Source organism: Cebus imitator, unplaced genomic scaffold (assembly GCF_001604975.1).
Source record: "Cebus imitator isolate Cc_AM_T3 unplaced genomic scaffold, Cebus_imitator-1.0 Scaffold339, whole genome shotgun sequence".
Classification (NCBI taxonomy): Eukaryota; Metazoa; Chordata; class Mammalia; order Primates; family Cebidae; genus Cebus; species Cebus imitator.
In genome coordinates, this window is record NW_016107654.1 from 1,091,576 (window position 1) to 1,113,231 (window position 21,656).

A 21,656-nucleotide genomic window follows, 5' to 3' on the forward strand; every position below is an offset into this window, starting at 1 on the left:
TGTTCAGGCCCCACCCACTGCCCCAGTCCTGCCTGTTCAGCTGGTCATGGGGCACCAGGCCCAGGAGGGCAGCATTGGGCCCAGTGTGACTTGGGGTGGGCATCAGGGCCACATCACAGCCACCGTTCCCTTTCCAAACACAGAGGAAGGAGTGCAGGGTCAGGTCTAGTGTGAGATGGGAGAAGAGGCCCACACTTGGCCCAGACCTCTGTTGGCAGAACGGATGTCAGTCCCAGGTTGTGTCCAGGTGGCCCTGCCCTGTGCTGCCACCAGCTCTGGCTTCCCAGGGAAAGGAAGTCTTCCAGAAGTGAAGGTGATGGATTCTTCACATGAGCGGTGCAGCCCTGAGGTCACCTGGTTCAGGGTTGGGGGGACCCAGTCAAGGCCCAGGGTCAGCACTGGGACAGGGATGGCGGCAGCTGGCAGTGGAGTGACGAGGATGACTGCTGCCACGGCCCAGGGCTCGGGGCCACAGCCCTCCCAGGCTGCTGGGAGGTGCCCAACCTGGGCCCAAGCATCCCTTAGCCATGTACCCCAGTGCCAGCCCCGCAGGGAGGTGGCCCCCATGAGACGCAGGAGTGAGGACGCCTTCTGCTAAGTGTCTGCCCCACAGGGCCAGCGACACCGAGGACCCCATGGCTGCTCCCTGCCCAGCGGCGGGGGACAGCTGGAGTCCAGTCTCAGCAAACTGAATTCTGAGATGTGACCCAAAGAACTGCCCCTCCCCAACATCACCTGGACTTTCTAGGAGACCCCTACAGACAGTGACATCAGTTAGAGCAAATCGACTTTTATCTCCACCGAAAAGACCCATTCCACTGGAGTGGCCCGTGAGCCAGATGGACGTGCTGTCCAGCCCTCCAAGCTTCCGCGGGGCAGCCAGGAGGGTCCCTGAGTCCAGCTTGTAAACACCAGAGCCAGCCCTGGAGCTTCGGGCCTGTGGGGTCAGGGCAGCCCCTCCGGACCCTTGGGTGGGGATGCCTGAGGCTTCATGAGCTTGGGCAGGGCTGCACCCCGGGCGGTCCATTTGGTCACCACAGGCCCTGGGGCCACCTCAAAGCCCCCTGTGGTCAGCCCACAGAGAGGTGCTCAGGTTTCAACAATCATGAGTCATGATTACATTTTCTGGGGGAAGCAGGCGGAGGCTCCGCTGGCCCAGCCCACCCTGTATCACACGCAGGCTGACAGCTCTCACTTGGCCTCACCACGTCCTGATGAAAGCAGAGGCCAGGAGGGATCCAGAGCCAGGTGGGAACCCAGGTCACTCAGCGGTTGCCGGGGCCACATGGGCCCCTGGAACATGCCACAGACCCAACACGGCGCCTCTGCCCCCCGAAGACACCCCACAGCAGCTGTCCCCACTAGGCGGTGGTCCAGATGGGCAGAGGATGGGCCTCGGTGTTGAACACGTAGGCGTCCAGGCTGAGCAGATCCGGGTCATCGGAGAAGAGCAGGAACAGGTATTTGAGCGTCTCCCCCAGGAAGAAGCTCTCCATCTTGTCCCTGGGCTCAGGCTTCTGAGGATCCTGGACGTTGTTGATGGAAGAATACCCGCCCGAGGGGACCTGTGCACAGCCAGGGCGTCGTCAGGAGACGGGGCGCCCCCCACCCCACGGTGCATGCGGCCTTCTCAATAGACTGGCGCACCCTGCACCCGCACTCAGCCTCACTGCTGGGCGCCCCCACCCCATGGTGCACAAGGCCCCCAGCGCAGGCTTGGGATGATGGCCGCCCCCAGGCGAACTGTGGTTCCACGAGAAACCACCTGGAAATGCTACCAACCATCAAGTGACCAAGAGAGAAACTGCCTCCCCCAGCACGTGGTCTGAGGGGTCCTCACAGGGCGCAGGGCCGAGGGCCGGGGCAGATGGCGGGAGCTGAGGCAGCAGGGCCTCTGGCCATGGGACAGCAGAGCCAGGAGCTGACGTTCAGGCCTCATGGGGCTCCGCTGTAGAGGGCAATGGCCTGGGGAGGATGTGACCTGAAGGGGGACCTGGTCCACAGTGGGGATGGCGCCCCAGTCATGGGTGCACCTGCCTTTTAAACTGGGGGGATACTGGGCCCACAGCAGGGGCCCTCCCCAGATAGGCTATGCCCTGAGATGAAAATGAGGGGTACCCGGCCCCTTTGAGGACTGTGGGTCCCACACCATGAAGCTCAGAAAGGAGGGTGCCAGGGCCCCCAGGCTGTGACGCAGCCACCCCAAGGCTGCAGCAAGCCCGCTCCTCCCCCACCTGGCCACAACCACTGTGGGGGCAGGGCCAGCCCGAGCCCCAAAGCCCAGCTGTGCGTGGCCCGGGGCGGGACACAGGGCGGACGGGCGCTCACCCGCGTGAAGCGGCTGAAGCTCTGCAGGATCTCCCAGCCCCAGTCCTGGTACTTGCGGTCCCCCGTGACGCGGTACAGGTAGAACAGGCTCTCCACCGTCTCTGGCCGCAGCAGGTTGTGCCTATCTGCCGGCTGTGGGCAGGGCAGAGCTCAGGGCGAGGCCAGCCCCAATGGCACCCTCCCAAGGGACCCCGGCCCAGGCCCAGGCCCACCTTGACCTCCACGTCCCGATGGCCTGGCTGGGGGTAAAGGTTGAAGTGCGCGATCTCGGGGCTGAGCCCCGTCTCCATCTGCCGGTTCATCTGGTAACAAGTCTCCATGAGCTGCTGGGCCAGCTCCATGTGGCTGGCGGGCAGGCCGTGGTGGACACCCAGAGCCAGCGTCCCGGGCAGGAAGCACACCAGGTGGTCCTGGAATTACACGGTCTCTTCAGCCCCAGACCCCAAGCCCCGCCCTCAGCCTGCTGCTGCACGGACAGCCAATGCTGGGCCCAGTGCTGCCTCAACCCCTGGCACCCTGGGAGTGGTGGCCACACAAGGGCACCTGCCATGAACGGCAGAGCTGCCGCCTGGGCCAGGCCCCTCCAACACGGCCCCACACCCCCACTGCCTGAGGACCTGTTGCATGCTGCCAGCACAGGGAGGGCTGGGGGAAGGAGCTGCCCAGGGGAGCCCTGCCTGCCTGCATGCCACACAAGGCCTCATTGCCCTGCTGCTGAGACAGGCCTGGCGGGGCAGCCACAGCCTACCTAGGGCCTCCGCACAGGCGCCGTTGCCAGAATCTCTTTGTTCTGACACCACAACTCAGGCACCTTGGAAGCCAAGGTAAAAGGGGTGGTCAGAGGCCCCACGGACACACTCACCATCTTGGCACTGAAGCGGCCGTGGGCAAGCTCCCCCACAAAGGTGAGCTTACTGGGCTCTGAGCGCCGCAGCAGGTGCGTTCTGATTCCCTCGATGGCTTCCATGTAGTCTTCCAGCAACCTGTGGACACCAGCAGTCACTTCACTATACCAGCATGGGTGCACGGGCTCCTGCGGGGCACCAGGGACAGGCACATCCTGGGCCCACGCAAGCTCAGCAGGCCTGGCCTTGCCAGACAGAAGGTGCCACCCCACACAGCCCACGGTCCTTAGTGAGAGTGGCCCCTTTCAGAGGTCATGGTGAGAAATGAATGAATATGCCCCCCACAGAAATACCTGGGCTGGGCCTGGCACACGGCATGGTGGGGCCTGTGGGGCGGGGCAGGGGGGCGGGCTGGGGGCCTTACTGTGTCTCCCGCTTCCCGCCTTGGATCCACTGCTTCAGCAGGTACTCGTAGTAGCTGTCGGCCCTGGCACCCAGCGTGAACACGCCCAGGTGGGTGAAGAGGCCGCTGTGGGTGTTGATGAACATGGGCACCAGCCCGTCCTTCTTCCCAGACAGCGAGTGGATGTGCTGCGTCACCTTCTCCACAGCCTCCTGTGGCAGAAAGGAGAGTGGTGGGTTTGCTGTCTGGGGCAGAGCTGCGGGGTGAGCTGAGCTGCAGAGGGGCTCTGTGAGCTCTGCCCGCCCTCAACCCGGCACCAACTGACCCCCAGCAGAGAGAGCTCTGTGCCCGGCCCACAGCTGTCCTGGCACCACACCACACAGCCACAGGCCACCAGTGCAACGCACCTGGACGTCACCGCCCCTGACAGGCGCTCACTACAGGGCTGGCCCGTCTTCAGGACAGCTCTCATCCCTGCCTCGAAGGGACAGCACCTGGCAGCCACAACCATCCCTGCATCAAAGGGACAGCACTGTCCTCATGACAGCCCGCCAGGCCTAGCCAGGCACGGCTTGAGGGACAGCAAGTGTGCCTGCCTTCTGAGCCCAGTGTTGCTCCCGAGGACACGAAACAACCGGCCCCACGCCCTCCTGGTCACCCCACTGATCCTCAAAGCCACAGCCACCCTCAGCTCCTTGGGACTCAGGCCCAGCTGGCAGCACCAGGCGTCCAGGCCCACAGAGGGGCACAGGGCACCGGGAGGTTGGGGCACACCCAGCAAGGGCTCTCCCGGTCTCTGCCCAACACAGACACCCAAACCCACGCCAAGTGCAAGCCCTGGCTGTTTATCCCGGTGTGGCGCTGGCGACATGGGCGTGCCCGTGGGCGCCTGGGGCCATTCTGAGCTGCAGTGGAAAGGCCTTCTAAATGTCTGCATGGGAGCCTCAGTGGATGGTATGGGCTGCACTGCTCACAGGTGGTCACAGCTGCTCTAAAGAGGGATATGTCCAGGTCATGATTAAGAACAGGGTCTCCAATGTGAGGCTAAAGACGTGAGCAACAATAAAAAACATACCAGCTGTGATTCATGAAAATGACAACCTGCAATCTATGGAAATATTTATTAACAAAGTAAAAAGAGGCCAGACACAGCGGCTCACACCGTAACCCACCACTTCGGGAGGCCAGGGTGATCAGATTGCTTGAACCCAGGAGTCTGAGATCAGCCGGGGCAACATGGCAAAACGTTGTCTCTACAAGAGAGACAGGATTTCTTGTTAAAAAAATTTTTTTTTTTTTTTTTTTGAGACGTAGTTTCGCTCTTGTTACCCAAGCTGTAGTGCAATGGCGCGATCTCGGCTCACTGCAACCTCCGCCTCCTGGGTTCAGGCAATTCTCCTGCCTCAGCCTCCCGAGTAGCTGGGATTACAGGCACGCGCCAACATGCCCAGCTAATTTTTTGTATTTTTAGTAGAGACAGGGTTTCACCATGTTGACCAGGATGGTCTCGAGCTCTTGACCTCGTGATCCGCCCGCCTCGGCCTCCCAAAGTGCTGGGATTACAGGCTTGAGCCACCGCGCCCGGCCCTTGTTAAAATTTTTAATTAGCCTGGTGTGGCATCGTGCTCCTGTAGTTCTGGCTACTCAGGAGGCCACTGCACTCTAGCCTGGGCAACAGAGTGAGACCCTGTCTCTCAAAAACACAAAACAAAAGCAAAGTAAAAAAGCCAACAGATGGAAGAAAGTATTTGCAAATCCCACTTCTGATATGGAGTGACCATACAGAATACATAAAGAACTCCTACAATTCAACATGGCAAACTCCCCACAGGCAGTGGGCCAGGCACGGTGGCTCACGCCTGTAACCCTGTCACTCCAGCACTTTGGGAGGCCAAGGAGAGGGGATCACCTGAGGTCAGAAGTTCCAGACCAGCCTGGCCAACATGGTGAAACCCTGTCTTTACTAAAAATACAAAAATTAGCTGGGCATGGTGGCGCATTGCCTGTAAGCCCAGCTACTCAGGAGGCTGAGGCAGGACAGTTGCTTGAACCCAGGAGGCGGAGAGAGGTGGCAATGAGCTGAGATTGCACCATTATACTCCAGCTTGGGCGACAGAGTGAGACTCCAACTCAAAACAAACTCAAACAAACACACCAGCAGTGAACCTATGAATTATGTTGAGTTAACAAAAAAATAAATAAATAAGTAAGAAGCCTCATACCTATAATCCCAGCACTTCGGGAGGCCAAGGCAGGTGGATCACCTGAGCTCAGGAGTTCCAGACCAGCCTGGCCAACATGGTGAAACCACAACTCCACTAAAAATACAAAAATTAGCTGAGCGTGGTGATGGGCACCTATCATCCCAGCTACTCTGGAGGCTGAGGCAGAAGACTCGCTTGAACCTGGTGGAGTGGAGGCTGCAGTGAGCCAAGATCGCGCCACTTCACTCCAGCATGGGTGAAAGAGCTAAACCGCCTCAAAAAAAAAAAACAATACAGGCAAACGACTTAATGGCCGTTTCTCCAAGATGCACGAATGGCCAACAGGCACAGCACACGATCCCCAGCACTGTTCGCCATTTGGGAAATGCACATCAAAACCGCCATGGGAGGCCATGGGGACGCCGCTGCCACAGAACAGGGGTGGCGAGGGCGTGGACGGCTGAGCCCCACGCCCCGCTGGCAGGAACGTGACATGGTTTTGCCGCTGTGGAAACAGTATAGTGGGGCCTCAAAAATTAAACACTGAACTACCACGTGATCCCGTGATCCAGCGTTTCCACCTCTGCTACTCAAAAGAGCCAAAGCAGAGCCTCAGGCAGGGGTGTGCACCCACCCTTACCACAGCGGCGCCCACAGCAGTCAGAACGGCACAGCCCTGGCGACCAGTGGCGGAGGGAGGCCTAGCCATGCAGGAGACGCTCAGCCTTTAAAAGGAATTTCTGAACCGTCCTTCACAGGTGAAGCTTAAAGACAGTACGCTGCGTGAAAGGAGCCCGAATAAAAGGACGAATCAGCGAGGCACAGCGGCTCACGCCTGTCACCCCAGCACTTCGGGAGGCCAAGGCGGGTGGATCGTGAGGCTGGAGTTCAAGACCCGCCTGGCCAACACGGTGAAACTCCATCTCCACTAAAAATATAAAAATTAGCCATGCGTGGTGGTGCCTGTAATCCCAGCTACTCGGGAAACTGAGGTGCAGAGGCTGCAGTGAGCTAAGATCGTGCCACTGCACTCCAGCCCAGGAGACACAGCGACACTCCATCTCCAAAAAACAAAATCTGTGTATGACACCACTCACATGAGGAACCAGTGAGGTCCAGGGAGAAAGCTGAATGGTGGTGTTTTCCAGGGACGGGGGAAGGACATGAGGGGTCACTGTGTGATAGGGGCAGCTTCCGTTTTCAGATGGAAAGGGCTCTGGAGGTGGATGGAGCTGATGGCTGCACATCATCAATACACACTCATGTGACGTCACTGACCTGCACTCCTGGAAATGGTTACGGCCACGCATTTTATGTTTTATCTCTCTCTCTCTCTCTCACACACACACACACACACACAGCGCACTTGCTGTGATAAGCAAAGGGTCAAAGGGTGGCTAGAGGGGAACCGTCCGGCCGGAGGGCCCACCCCTTACCCGAAACTTCTTAGCCCCTGTGAGGCGCGAGAGCTCCCGGAACTCCAGCTGAATGCTGGTCACCTCGGCCACCGTGCTGTCGGAGGTCCACCGCGGTGGGTGGGCAACGCCGGTGCCGATGTTCACATCCGAGTAAGGGATCTTGGAGGGTGTTCTGAAGGCAGGCATTAGCCGATTTCCAAAATCCTCCTGTGTTCCAGCAGAGCAGAGAACCACCGTGTCAGGTCACCAGAGGCCTCGCCTACATGCCACAACACTCGCCCCCTTTCTTGGCTCAGTGGCGATGCAGAAGGCTCTCTGCGGCCAACACAGCAGCAAAGGAGACGGGCACCACTCTGCACCGAGGGAATTTCTCTACAAGGCGCAGTAGCCAGCAGTTCACGAATACGGGCTCAGCAACAGATCCCAGTGCGTGGGAAATGGGAACGGTCATGTCCCCACAGCCTGTTCAAGTGGTAGCTTCTTGAGTGGAGCCCACCATCTCCCTGCAGACACCCCGGGACACTTACCGCCTTCCTCAAGAAGAGGCTGTCCCCGGACAGGTGGTAGGCGCTCAGGAGCCCCCCCAGGATGCGGATCGTGCTCTCAAACAGGTTCACGTCCACGTCCTTCTGGAAGTGCAGCTTCTTCGACACCCACTTCCTGGCTTCTTCAAATTCTGTGACGTGAAACGGTAAAGGGTGATGCAGAGACCAAGACGGCTCCAGCATCTTCTTACGATCTGTCTGTCTTTAAAATGCGCCTGGTGGGCCTGGGGGCTCACACCTGTAATCCCAGCACTTTGGGAGGCCAAGGCCAGAGGATCACTTGAGCCCAGGAGTTCGAGACCAGCTTGTGCAACACAGCAAAACCCCATCTCTACTAAAAATACAAAAGTTAACTGGATGTGGTGGCGCGTGCCTGTGGGCCCAACTACGGAGGAGGATGAGGGGTCAGGACCGCTTTGGGAGGCAGAGGCTGCAGGGAATTGAGATGGTGTCACTGCACTCCCGCCTGGGCCACACCGTGAGACTGCCTCAAGAAAACCCCCCATTCTGGGGCGTTATCATTCTCCTGCGCCCAGAAGGGAAAACCCACGGTCAGATGCAGACAGCAGCTTTCAGTCCCACGTGCAGCCCACACAGTCTGCTTCAGCACGCGAGGCCCACGCGCAGGGCTCAGCCCCTCCCCAGAAGCGGCCAGGTACCTTTCCTCAGACCCAAGATCCACATGGTGTCCAGGGCGTCGATGAGAGTGAGACCGAGGCCAAACCACTCGCTGAAGGACCTGGACACGGGCTTCAGCTCGTCGTGGCCCCAGGCGAACTTGCGGTACCCTTTCCACGCGTGCAGGAAGACGTCAATCACCCCCTTCTGGCGATAGTTTGGATTCGCTAGCAGGGGAGAGAGAACATGGGCCATGGCAGACGTGGTCCTGGCATCGGCACAGACGGAAACCCTCAGGCAGAGTGCTGCTGTGACCCCGGCGGGTGTGGGATGATGGGAAGGGCAGCGGTGGGCACAGCAAGGCTGGGGCCACAAAGGCAGCAGCAGCCCCCAGGGAGAACACAACCTGCCAAGGGCCTGAGGCCTCTGGAGGCTGCACAGGACGGCACCTGGCACCCAACCACCTGCCTGGGGCCCACGAACCTCCAACCGGGGCCCGGGAAGGATGCCCTCCTTGGGCTGCAGTGACCTCTGGCCAAAGGGGACAAGGGTGGCTGCCCCGAAGGCGCTGGGATGACACAGTGAGCACGGCCTGCCTGTGGAGCGGTGGGTGAGTGTGGTGCCAACTCAGAGTGACCACCGCTGATGGTGCAGATCTTGACCGGATACCCTCGGTCACCCGCACTGACTGCGCTGCACCCTTGGTCACCCGCACTAACTCTGCCGCACCCTCGGTCACCCGTGCTCACCCCACAACACCCTCAGTCACACTCACTCTGCCACATGGGCTTCAGGTGCCTCACAGGAAATCACCCTGCACAGACGCATGGAGTTGCCTTCTTCCTTTTTTTTTTTAAATGTATTTTTTGGCTCAGTGCAATAATTCATGCCTATAATACCAGCACTTTGGGAGGCTGAGGCAGGAGGATCACCTGAGGTCAGGAGTTCACGACCAGCCTGGCCAACATGGTGAAACCCCGTTTCTACTAAAAATACAAAACTTAGCCGGGTGTGGTGGTGCACGCCTGTAATGTCAGCTACTGGGGAGGCTGAGGCAGGAATTGCTTGAACCGGGAAGGCAGAGGTTGCAGTGAGGTGACAGAGCGAGACTCCATCTCCTAAGAAACTGTTTTTTTTTTTTATAGAGATGGGGACTCAGTATGTTGCCCAGGCTGGTCTTGAACTCCCAGACTAAGTGATCCTCCCACCTCAGCCTCCCAGAGTGCTAGGATCACAAGCATGACCCACCACGTCCGGCCAACATACAAACTGGTGTGTGGACTGACGTCGGTAACGGCGCCATCTGAGAAGGCTCCGAGGCCGCCGCCTCGTGCTGACGGCACTCATGAATACCGCAGAGACTGCTACACGTCTCTCACAGGCCTGGGGCTGGGAGTCCCAGATCTGGGCTCCCTCCCCACCTCAGAGGCACCTGGGACATGATGAGAGCAGGGCTCCGGGCTCAGTGATCTGCCATGGGTCCCCACAGACAAGCAAACCACCCTGGCGGTGGCTGACGTCACCTGGCTTTCTGTCTCTGGAAGGGGAGGATGAGCCGCTTACTGTGTCCCAGGGTGTCATGGGGCTGAAAGTGGCCGCACACAAGGAGCTTGGCCAAAGGTCAGCACCTGGGAAGCCCCAGCAAATGGTGCTCAGAATGAAGCGGCCTCCAGAGTGGCGTGGGACTGGCCAGGCCTGAGACAGGACACAGTGCGGGCAGCGGGCTCCACAGATCCCGTGGGGCGGCCTGGCCCAGATGCAAACCGCCCACACACACACTCCTCTGCAGCCACATGCTCAGGGACAGCAAGCCAAGAGCCACGTGGTGTCACCAAGGCTGCAGAACACATGAGGACTCAGACAGCAGGTGATGCCAAAGGGTAAGGTGCATGTCAGGGCCAGGGGGCACCATGACCAAGACAAGGCTCACACCCGTCAGCTACAGCCCCCAGCCCCTGAGCACCCAGGGAGGAAGGGGCGCAGGAATGGCCTCACCTGGCGGGCCTTGTGTCCTGGCCAGTGGCAGGGAAGGCTTCGTGGGCATTTCTGCTTTTCTTGAAGGGAGCTCAGTGCCCTGCTCAGGCTCGATCACTGCTCCCCTCCAGCTTTGGGGGAGAAGGAAGGGCGTCAGCTGCCATGAAACCTGCCACGTTTCCCACCCCCACGCTTGACACGGCTGAGGCAGGGCCCTGCACCCATCACGGTCCCATCTCCCTGCAGTGAAACACAACTTGGCCCTGAGCTCCCGTGCCTGAGCGCCAAGACACAGCGCTGCTCCAGGGTCGGGCCCGGCCTGGGGAATCGTAAGAAATACCACTGCAGAAGTCGAAGGTGGGGGGCCTCTACAGTGGAGGACCAGAGAATCTGTCATCCAAACGGCACTAGTGACAGTGAGGTGACCCCAGGATGGCCACACAGACTCTGCTGTCCCTACATGGGACACATGGCACCCCAGACTCTCCATCTAGAGCGCGGCTGTGAGCCCGTGTGGAGGGCTTGCTGCACAACCTCCTAGCTGTGGCTGGGCCCAAGCGCACGTTCTCTTAGGGGCCTGCGGAGAACCTGCCCCAGCTCAGTGAAAGGCCTCTTACAGCCACTGACGGTTTACATGCTGGAGTAGAAACATGGTACCTTTACAAGCTGAGGTCCGAGGCTCTTTTGCTCTGAACGTAACGCCTCCTTGCATTCATGCGAATGCTAACTAGAGTGCAGCCGCCTGCAAATTCTCCTCGTGGCGGTGAGGACCGCTCACGTGCACACGTCCACGGCTCTCACCACGAGCCTGAGCTCAGGGCCTCTGGGCCCGTTTCCTCAGAGCCCACCCCTCACAGCTGAGGACCCCGTCTCAGGCCACTCCTTCCCAGCAGCCCTCACTGGCCCTGCCTCTGTCCATAGGGCACAGCTCAGGTCTGACCCACACTCTGCCACGGAGGGAGGATGGGGGAGCCCTTCCTTCCACCTCAACTACAGCAACTCTGTTTCTACGAGCATAACACGGAGCCAGCAACGAGGCTGAGACACCTCCAGTGCCGAGGCCTCACCGGGACCACAACCTGGACCCTGACCACGTGGGCGGAGGCAGCACCCTAGGAGCCTGGCACAGGCAACTCCCTCTCCCTCTGCTCACTGCCCAAACAGATGGGGCTCGGGAAGGGACGGCCCAGGCAGCCTGTCCAACTCTGAGCCCAGCTCCCCGTCCTCTGACCCGAGACCCCCCGCCACCCACCCATGCACCCTTCACACACACATGAAATGGTCTCGTTCTGAAACATGACTGCATACCACGAGGACAGAAGCAGGGACCTACTTCAGCTCTGACCTCCAGTTTTAAAAATTCGACTCTGTAATCCAAGGTTAATGACGACAGATGACAGAGCATCCACTGTTAGTTTCCAAGAAGAGTCCACCGCGGACACAACACTGTTTTTCGCTGTCTTGTTTTCCGAAACAGAAAGCCCTGCGCTGCGTACCTGATGACCGTCCTCTGCGGGTCTCCGTCCGGGCGGGTGCCCACAGGGGCTTCTTCCCTTTTCTTGGCCTCCTCCTGCGTCCCATCCTTCAGATCTTGGCTGGGGGGTCTAATCTGCAGGTGAGGTGGTCCCCGCTGGATGAGCCTTGGTGACTTCTGGATAGAAATGGGTCACACAGGAAGTCACTGGGCACCTGCAAGCTGCCCTTCTTTCCCTGTAAGGGATGCTCTCAGGTGTAGCCCACACCTCCCGACTGAGCTTCCGTCTTCAGACTCAATACTCTGGTTTAAAATACGATAGGCAGCTTCAGGAGACAGATCTTAGGAGCCTGGGGACACTGCCAACTGGCTCAACTGCCCCAGGCAAAGCACTTAAGCCCCTCCCATGGCGCAAATATTTCAAAACTCTCACAAGTCCTAAAGCGTTAACGAGAATGAGCTGGAGCAAACACCAGCAACAGCTCTGGGTCCCCAGGCCTCCCACAGTCACCCGCAACGTGACGAAGGTGCCCACAGAGTCACCCGCAACGTGACAAGGGCGCCCAGAGTCACCCGCAACGTGACGAGGGCGCCCAGAGTCACCCGCAACGTGACGAAGGTGCCCACAGAGTCACCCGCAACGTGACGAAGGTGCCCACAGAGTCACCCGCAACGTGACGAGGGCGCCCAGAGTCACCCGCAACGTGACGAAGGCGCCCACATATGGAGGTGCCCACACAGAGTCACCCGCAACGTGCGGAAGGCGCCCACACCCTTGCTACGAAGCACAAATTCCGACCACACAGGGAGCCGCGTTCCCCTTGTCAGGCGCCCCACCGTGTGTCGCGGGTCTTCTACCCGCCCCCACCTCACCATCCCGTGTCTCCCCACATGCAGGCACAGAGCCCCACCCCTCTCCTCCCTTCCCCACGTAAACAGGACCACAGGAAAGTAGGGCCCTGCTGCACATAGTCACGGACTGAGGCTTAGACACTCCTGTGCGCAGCTAGAGGTAAATTCATTCCCTCCTATGGCCGGTTTTCCATGGTATTACCAAACCTTAATTATAATAATTATTATTATTATTACAGAGACAGGGTCTGCCTATGTTGCCCAGGCTGGTCTCAAACTCCTGGCCTCATGAATTCCTCCTCCCTTGGCTTCCCAAAGTGCTGGGATGACAGGTTGGAGCCGCCGCACCCAGCCCAAACCATAATTTTGTATTTTACTGATGGATAGACTGTTCTACTTTTTTTTTTTTTTTTTTAAAGGAAAGAACACTGACTTATGGCTGGGTGCAGTGGCTCACGCCTGTAATGCCAGCACTTTGGGAGGCTGAGGCAAATGGATCACCTGAGGTCAGGGGTTCAAAACCAACCTGGCCAAGGTGGCGAAACCCCATCTCTACTAAAAAATACAAAAAAATTAGCCAGGCATGGTGGTATATGCCTGTAATCCCAGACAGAGTCTCGCTCTGTCACCCACGCCAGAGTGCAACGGCATGATCTCAGCTCACTGCAACCTCTACCTCCCAAGTTTAAGCGATTCTCCTTGTCTCAGCCTCCTGAGTAACTGGGATTACAGATGCCCACCACCACGCCCGGCTGATTTTCTGTATTTTTAGTAGAGACAGGGTCTCACCATGTTGGCCAGACTGGTTTTGAACTCCTAGTCTCAAGCAATCTACCCGTCTTGGCCTCCCAAAGTGCTGGGATTACAGGCGTGAGCCACTTCGCCTGGCCCCAGCCTGTTTTTTTTTTTTTTTTACATAGAGACAGGGTCTCTCACTATGTTGCTCAGGCTGGTCTCGAACTCCTGGGTTCAAGCAATCTGCCCACCTCAGCCTCTCGGGTGCGGAGATGACAGGTGTGAGTAACCAGGTCCACTGTGTGTTCACCTACCCTCTTCCTGCCCAGGTGGCTCAATCACTGTCCTCTTCATCTCCCTGCTATTGAGTCCACAGTGGAAGGTCAGAAGGAACTATTAGAATTACATCACTAAGATCATCTTTTTTTTTTTTTTTTTTTGAGACAGAGTCTCGCTCTGTCACCCACGCCAGAGTGCAACGGCATGATCTCAGCTCACTGCAACCTCTACCTCCCGGGTTCAAAAGCGATTCTCTGCCTCAGACTCCCCAGTAGCTGGGATTACAGGCATGCACCACCAAGCCTGGCTTATTTTTGATTTTTAGTACAGAAGGGGTTTCGCTATGCTGGCTAAGCTGATCTTGAACTCCTGGCCTCAAGTGATCCACCAGTCTCAGCCTCCCAAAGTGCTGGGATTACAGGTGTAAACCACCGCACCCGGCCGAATTTATACCTTTATAGCAGAAGAATACACTGTCTAATATTTAGGTCAAGTATTTTTTGAGTTTTATAGTTTTATTCATACGGATTATGCCTATGAATTTGGTGGCATTCTTTCTTCTTTGGTTTTTAAACCCAGAAGAATTACCAAGTTCATTTTTATGTTTAAATACAACTTCTAAGTCCATGATTTCCCCTTCAAAAGCAGGGCGAAAATGTGCAAGCAGAGCTTTTAGAGTCCTCTTCTTGTGGCGATCAGCTGTTCCTTTAGCTTGGTTCTTGGTACGTGTAGTCAGCTGTACTTTGCTCTGAAAAGCTTTGTTAAATGGGTGGCATTCTTTTCTTGTTATTATAATGGAGCTCTGTTTTCTCTTTTTTTTTTTTTTTTTGAGATTGAGTGAAACTCTATCGCCCAGGCACAAGCTCAGCTCACTGCAACCTCTGCCTCCCAGGCTCAAGTGATTCTAGTGCCTCAGCCTCCTGAATAGCTGGGATTGCAGCTGCGCACAACCACGCCTGGCTAATTTTTATATTTTTAGTAGAGATGGGGTTTCACCATGTTGGCCAGGCTGGTCTCAAACTCCTGACCTCAAACCTCAAGTGATCTGTCTGCCTCAGCCTCCCAAAGTGCTGAGTTTACAGGTGTGAGCTACCACGCCCTGCTGAGATCTCTTCATATTTCTAATTGATTATTGCTGCTATACAGCAAAGTTGCCTAAAACTAATTTCTAAGCCTGTTAAGTCATAAGAAGCATACTCAGTAAAGGATGAAATGTTCTAACTCACAACGGGCTTACAAATAATAAAGGAAAACATTAAATTCCTAAGAATCATCGAAGAACACGGACGCCTTACAGGAGGGAGCGCATGCGGCCCTTCATCCCCTCTCCCCTCCTGCAGCGTCCCTGCTTCTAGGGGGGACACAAACGTCCACAAAAAGCAGGCACCCGCTTTTGACTGCCGTGTGGGAGACATTTCCACCACGAGAACACCCAGGGCTGCGGTGGTAGCACTCTCAGGGCCCGTAGCAGGGGAAGCAAGTTTGGGAACAGCGTGTCATGATACCCGTCATTAGACATCAAAATTTACACAACCTTTAACTCATAATGGTTTATGGACAATGGATGTAACAAATGAAGAAAGAATCAACAGATGAATTATTTAACAAATGATGGTTTATCCATGCAATGGAAAAGAGCTATAAAAATCTGCGTGAAAGGGAATATCTCATAATGCGCATGAAAAAAACAGGAACCAACCCAGCCCCCAACCCTCAATTACATATGTACATGTGTATCCAAATACCAACCCAGCCCCTAACCCTCAATTACATACATACATGTGTATCCAAATACCAACCCAGCCCCTAACCCTCAATTACATATGTACATGTGTATCCAAATACCAATCCAGACCCTCACCCTCAATTACGCATACATGTGTGTGTCCAAATAAAATTATTATTTTTTTCTTGAGACAGGGTCTCCCTGTCACCCAGGCTGGATCATAGCTCACTGCAGCCTCAACCTCCCAAGCTCAGGCGATCCTCCCATGTCAGCCTCCCAGGGAGCTGGGACTACTGGCATGTGCCACCATGCCTGGCTAATTTTTTTTTTTTTTTTTTTGGTACAGATGGGGTCTCACCATGTTGCCCAGGCTGGGCTCAAGCACTCAGCCTCCCTTGGCCTCTGAAAAGTGCTGGGATTCCAAGTGTGAACCACCATGCCTGACCCAAATAAACTGAAGGACATACACCAAATGTTTCAAGAGTTGCAGTGGGTACAGGCATCACGTGCGGTCGTGTTTTCTTCCCATTAATAATTCTGGATGTTCCCATTTTCTCCCCTCAGCCCCCATAACATTTGAAGTCAGCCAGGTGTGGTGTCTCATGCCTGTGATCCCAGCACTTTGGGAGACTGAGACAGAAGGATCACTTCAGCTCAGGAATTGGAGACTAGTCTGGGCAACACAGCAAGACCTCATCTCTATTATAATGTAAATCTGGCCGGGCGCAGTGGCTCACGCCTGTAATCCCAGCACTTTGGGAGGCTGAGGCGGGTGGATCATGAGGTCAGGAGTTCAAGACCAGCCTGGCCAACATGGTGAAACCCCATCTCTACTAAAAATATAAAAATTACACGGGCGTAGTGGCGTGCGCCTATAATCTCAGCTACTCAGGAGGCTGAGGCAGGAGAATTCCTTGAACCCGGGAGGCGGAGGTTGCAGAAAGCCAAGATCACAACACTGCACTTCGGCCTGGGTGACAGAGCGAGACTGTCTCTAGGAAAAAGAAAAAAAAAGAAATCAGCTGGGTGCAGTGGCTCATGCCTATAATCCCAGCACTGAGAGGCCGAGGCGGGCAGATCACGAAGTCAGGAGATCAAGACCAACCTAACACAGTGAAACCCCATCTCTACTAAAAATACAAAAAATTAGCCGGGCATAGTGGCACGTGCCTATAGTCCCAGCTACTCGGAAGGCTGAGGCAGGAGAATGGCTTGAACTGGGAGGTTGAGGTTGCAGTGAGCCAAGATTGCTTCACTGCACTCCAGCCTGGGCGACAGAGCAAGACTCTGTATCAAAAAAAAAAAAAGAAAGAAAGAAAAAGAAAGAAACCTAAACACCCCCATGGCAGTCTGAGAGCGGCCAAGCTCATGGGGGCCAATGCCCCTCTTGCTGGGATCCTTGGCCAGTGGGCAGGAGCCCACCTCCACCTCCCAGCCCAGGAGCTGTTCCTCAGCAGGTGACGACTCCCAAGGCTGCTGTTAGAAAGCGCTTCCTGTCTGTCCCTGTGACACCCCTGCAGGGAAGTGAAACCTTCATCTGGTGCTGAGGACTTCCGCCACAGGGGAAGCTCCCAGCGCACTCCCACATCTCCTAGATACAGTCACAGCTGCACCAACAATAGTACCTAACACCCTAAGGGCCTTCAGAGGGTTCTGAGCAGCCACATCAGAGTCAGCACTGGTGTTCCCAGGGGCGTCGGGGATGTGGCTGTTCTTCCTGATCCAAACCTTCACTGACAGGACATTTTCCTGCTTCTGCGGCAGCCTCCTGACCCATTCCCAGTCTCCACTGCCCTTGCCCTCCTCCCTGATCCCAATCTTTTCAGCCAGGCTGGCCCCTTCCTCCAACCTTTGCGGACGACACAAACCATCCATACCTAGGAACTCCTAAACCCTGTCTCCTCTGGCAGACTCTGATCCTGGCACACCCTGCCCACCACGGTCTCCACGGTACCTCCCAGGCATCTCACGCTGGGCAGATCCAAAACGGAGCTCCATGGTAGCCCCTCCACCGGGGACCTGCCCTCCCTCTTCCAGCCCATTCCTTTGGACTCCTCCCCGCACTCAGCTTTTCCCACGGCCAGGCAGCTCTTCTGGCCTCCTGCCCTCCACTGCGTCTCCACCTGTAGCCAGAGCAGTTTCAGGGTAAACATCTCTCTCAGACACACAGTCCACGCCAAAATCTTCCCGTATACATCAGCTGAAAACTCCAGTGCTGCCTCCAGGACCTGCAGGACCACGGCTGGACTGAGCCAGCCCCCGCTCCGCTCCCAGCCCTGGGAATTTCACCTTCCGCAGTATGCCAAGGTCCCCCTTGCCTCAGGCAGTTTCACTCGGGCTCAAGTCGGCCTCTCCCCACCCTGCCCGGTGCCAGCAGCTTCTCAGCCCTCAGATCTTGCCCTCAGTGCCACGGGCTCCCCTGGGCCCTCAGATCCAGCCACTGCTCTTCCCCAGCGCCCTGCTCTTTTCCACACAGGACGTACACCGTGTGCCACCTGCCTCTGCCCGTCTGCGGCTGGCTTCTCACCAGCCTCTCCTACCAGCTGTGGCCACTCAAGAGAAAACAAGTCCATCTTATTCAACACTGCACGGTCAGAACTAAAATGGTAACTGGCCTTGGCTGGTGTTCAAGAATGAAGCAAAGACTGTGCCTCTCCTTACCCAAGTAGTATTCAACCAGTCCAGATGAGAGACAGGCCAACACATGGAACACATGGTAAAGGAAAATAATTCTTCTCGATCTTCAATGGTTTGAAACGCCTCTGGATGGGACCCCCGTTAGAACTCCACACCATGTGCTCAAAGTACCTGCGATGAAATCTCTGGGAAGTCTTCAGGGTTGGTGTCTGCCTTCTGAGGAGCTGGTAAGACAGGTGGATTTGCTGGTTTCAACCCTGTGATTTCTGGCCTCATCTTCTGCTCTTCCTCTAGCCTGACAGCCAGAGCTGAATGAGAGAAGCTATTTTATTTCAAATATACCACAAGGCCTACAAGAGATTTAAATTGCTTCATAAAAACACTTGGCAGGCATTATCCATTACAAACCAACATTATGAGGCCTGACAGTCACCGGAATGAATTCAACAATGGCCCAAGGGAATGAAATCTTTTCAAAACACTTGACAGTGTGTGTCCTCATCCATGATACAGAACCCCACATTTTTGCTTTCCCATTTTCCAACCAGGGAAGTTCAGCATGTGACAGATGGGCACCTGGCGTCTGTCCTGGGACCACGGTGCAGGGATGGGGCTGGGCCACCCTTGGGTACCGTCCTGGGCTGGGGGCCACCCTGGCCAAGTGGGCAAGGAGCCTGGGGCCTTACATTCAGTGAAGTTCAGCATGTGGCACTGGGGCACATGAGCAACCTGCAGGACCCCTTTAGCTTTGCTCCTAAGAGAAGCATCTTAGGCAAAGGCAGAAAAGATTCTCTACGTCCTCATGAGAACCCTGCCTGTTCCTTTCCAAACACACGCTAATGTATGCTACAAAATTAGTGTGGTTATTTAGGCTGTGTTCAAGTCCATGAGCTGACTTACTCTATGAGAGAGGCTGGACATAACAGTACTTACACCAGATACCTAGAAAGCAGTCAGACAGCATCAAATTAAGATCTGTGTTCTAGCCAGGTGGTTAAATACAGCTCTACCTTTCTCTTTATCTTGATTTCTTGCCAATTCGTTGCCACATATGCCTCTTGGAGCTGTTTAAGGTAGAATGCAAGATTGCTTCTGCCCGATCAACCCTCAACACAGATACCATTTTCAAATATATGTGTTTCTGATACCTTTCCAATGGTCAGCCAAGTTGATGTAGAAGAGAAGTCCACAGAAAATCAAAAAGACAAGGAGGAAGAGAATCACATTCCGTTGCAATCTTGACAGTTGCTTCCATTTCTAAGGGAGGTACAGAGAATGACATTTCTTACTGAAAGTATCACATGGAAAGTCTCAACTGTCACAAACTGTGAGGACAATAAGGAATTCGTAAAGATCCAGTGTTCAGTTCTATTTCTTTTTCTTTTGGAGACAGGGTCTCAGTCTGTCAGACCTAGGCTGGAGCGCAGCGGCTGGAACGTGGCATGAGCCACAGCAACCAGCCAGCTCTACTTCTTTTGAATGGGGAGAAGCTGCCTCCCACCAGGGAGTATGAACGTTGCTGAGACAACACTCTAGATGTCATTAGTACACTGGTTCGGGTGTGATAAAAATAAGAAAAATAGAAACATTTCTGTCACATTTCATCAGCAGTGAAGAAAGATTCCCGCGATTCCCCCAGATGGAGCCCAAGCCCCGCCCAGGCCATGCACGTGTCCGGATGTGGTAAGTTATCGATGCCCTTCAGCCTGAGCCCACCACCAACACACTAGGAGCCAACCACGAGGGGCTCATTTCTCACTGTACCGAGGGGAGCAAACACTGTAAGGAACTATTGGTTTCCGCTCCAGGAGGAACCAGGGCCTAGGCCAGGACCTTGCAGAAAAGCGAACGAGGCCCAGACAACCTGCTAGGGCTCCGAGACCTCCTCCCACCACCGCCCCGCAGAATTCGGGCCACTGAGACCGCTGCAGGCGAGCCGACCACGACTGCCCCGACCCGGAACGCACATTTGCCCTTTTTTGTAGGGAAGGGGTGGACAGGCCGGCGCCGGGGGAGTCGTGTCCTCCCGCCCAGGCCCCGCTCGAAGCTGCAGGCAGGGAGGGCGGCGGGCGCAGCGGCCCCGGTCCCGGGTCGGCCCGGCGCGGCCCTCACCCTCCAGCACGAGCGCCGCCGCCAACTCTTGCTGTTGTCGTAGGTCTCGCCAAAGCTCAGCGTCACCGAGATGAAGTCCCGATGAGGCGGCGGCGGCGGCGGCGGGTACATGACAACGGTGGTGGCGACGGCCCGGGGGACCCCGCCCACTGGCGGCGTCAGGAGGTCCGACTCTGGGAAGAACCGAGAGCTCCTCTCCTTCGGCCCTCGCAGGCAGCCATTGCACCGCCGTCAACAGCCCGCCCATCGCACGGCTACGCGACTGCGCATGCGCTGCGTCTCCCTAAAGTCACTGCGCCTGCGCCGGTCGCCGCTACGTTCCAGCGGGCGAGGCTGCGTTCTGCGGCGCTGCGTCAGAGAACAGCTGCGGCTCCGCCCAGCCCTCGGGTTCACCGCGTTTGCGCCCGGCCGCGCATGCCCAGATACGCCCGGGGCGCGGCGGTGGCAACAGGGCGGTCCTGGGATCCTCCCGGGGCGTGGTCGCTGCCGCGGATCCCGCGTGGGTCGCTCCGCGGTGCTGGAGCTGGGCTCCTCTCGCCTCCTGTAGTCGGGCGGCCCCGGCTTTGCCCGCGCACTCGCGGGAACACGCAGACACCCCGGAGCCGGGGAGGCGGCCGGGCGGCGCCGCCATATTGGCAGGCGTCCCCGGCGCTCGACGCCTTGGTCCCGGGCCCGCGGCGCGGGGATGGAGCTGGGCCGCCCTTGGGCGCCGTCCTGGGCTGGGGGCCACCCTGGTCGCGTGGTCACCGGCAAGGAGCCCATGGCCTCACCGGGGCGCGGCCCCGCGGGGGCCGAGGGAAGGACCGGACCCTCCCGAGGTCGCGGACCCCGCAGGGCGTGGCGAAGCTGGGCGGCACCCGGGCTGGGGCGGCCGCTACCCCGAGCCAAGCTGGCCGCTCCGCCGGGGCTCGAGCGATGCGCCTGGGCAGGGGCCGAGCGGCGGGCCAGACCCACAGTCCCCGCGCCGTAGACGGGCCGGGGCTTTCAGACACGCCGGCCCTCGAACCCGCTAGCCTCGGAGGTCAGCTTGAGATGACTGCGCTTTCTGCGCGCGTTGTCCTCCCCCAAATGACAGAGCGACGTCCCTGGCCGCCCGAGGCCCTCCCTTCCTGGATTCTTCCCTGGAACCTCAGCCTCGGCCCCTCTCTCGTTCTCTGCTGGCCAAGCTGCCCGCTGCCCCTTGGGCGAGTCTGCGCATCCCACGGTCCTGGCTGCGGCATTTCTGGGTGTCTGGAGGGCCCGCCCCCCACCCTGGCAGCTCAGTACGTGGCTCGTCTCTGTTCCCCTGCCTTTCTAGGGGTCATCTTGAGGTCTCTCTTGGTCTCTGCCCCCTGTGACACTTGCCTTTACCCAAATGGAGTCACTTCTGTCACATTCTATAGAGTCTGGAGGTCATGAAGAAGCCCTCACACATACATTAACAATGGCTGTCTTGGCCAGTCAGCTAACGCCGGGGCCTGCGGCAAACCCTGCTAACCTTTGGTCTTTTTTTTTTTTTTTTTTTTT

The 21,656-nt window shown here is 57.0% G+C and overlaps 2 protein-coding genes and 1 non-coding gene across 3 annotated transcripts in view; all 3 read right to left on the reverse strand.

Annotated features, from left to right (window-relative positions):
• The window catches only part of C8G (complement C8 gamma chain), a 618,926-nt gene that overhangs the window by 455,457 nt on the left and 141,813 nt on the right, over nucleotides 1-21,656 (reverse strand). The gene's annotated exons all lie outside the window — the stretch shown is intronic.
• MAN1B1 (mannosidase alpha class 1B member 1) lies at nucleotides 771-20,386 on the reverse strand. Its single transcript, XM_017505542.1, is given in 14 exon segments — nucleotides 771-1,565; nucleotides 2,329-2,460; nucleotides 2,541-2,738; nucleotides 3,191-3,311; nucleotides 3,598-3,788; nucleotides 7,217-7,405; nucleotides 7,726-7,874; nucleotides 8,403-8,588; nucleotides 10,357-10,466; nucleotides 11,832-11,986; nucleotides 18,210-18,346; nucleotides 19,187-19,295; nucleotides 20,151-20,321; nucleotides 20,324-20,386. Coding segments are annotated over 14 exon segments (2,100 nt in total). The 5' UTR covers nucleotides 20,372-20,386; the 3' UTR covers nucleotides 771-1,361.
• Nucleotides 13,727-13,812, reverse strand: LOC119467851. The gene has a single exon (XR_005196480.1). It is a non-coding gene; the product is annotated as a small nucleolar RNA SNORD62 (small nucleolar RNA).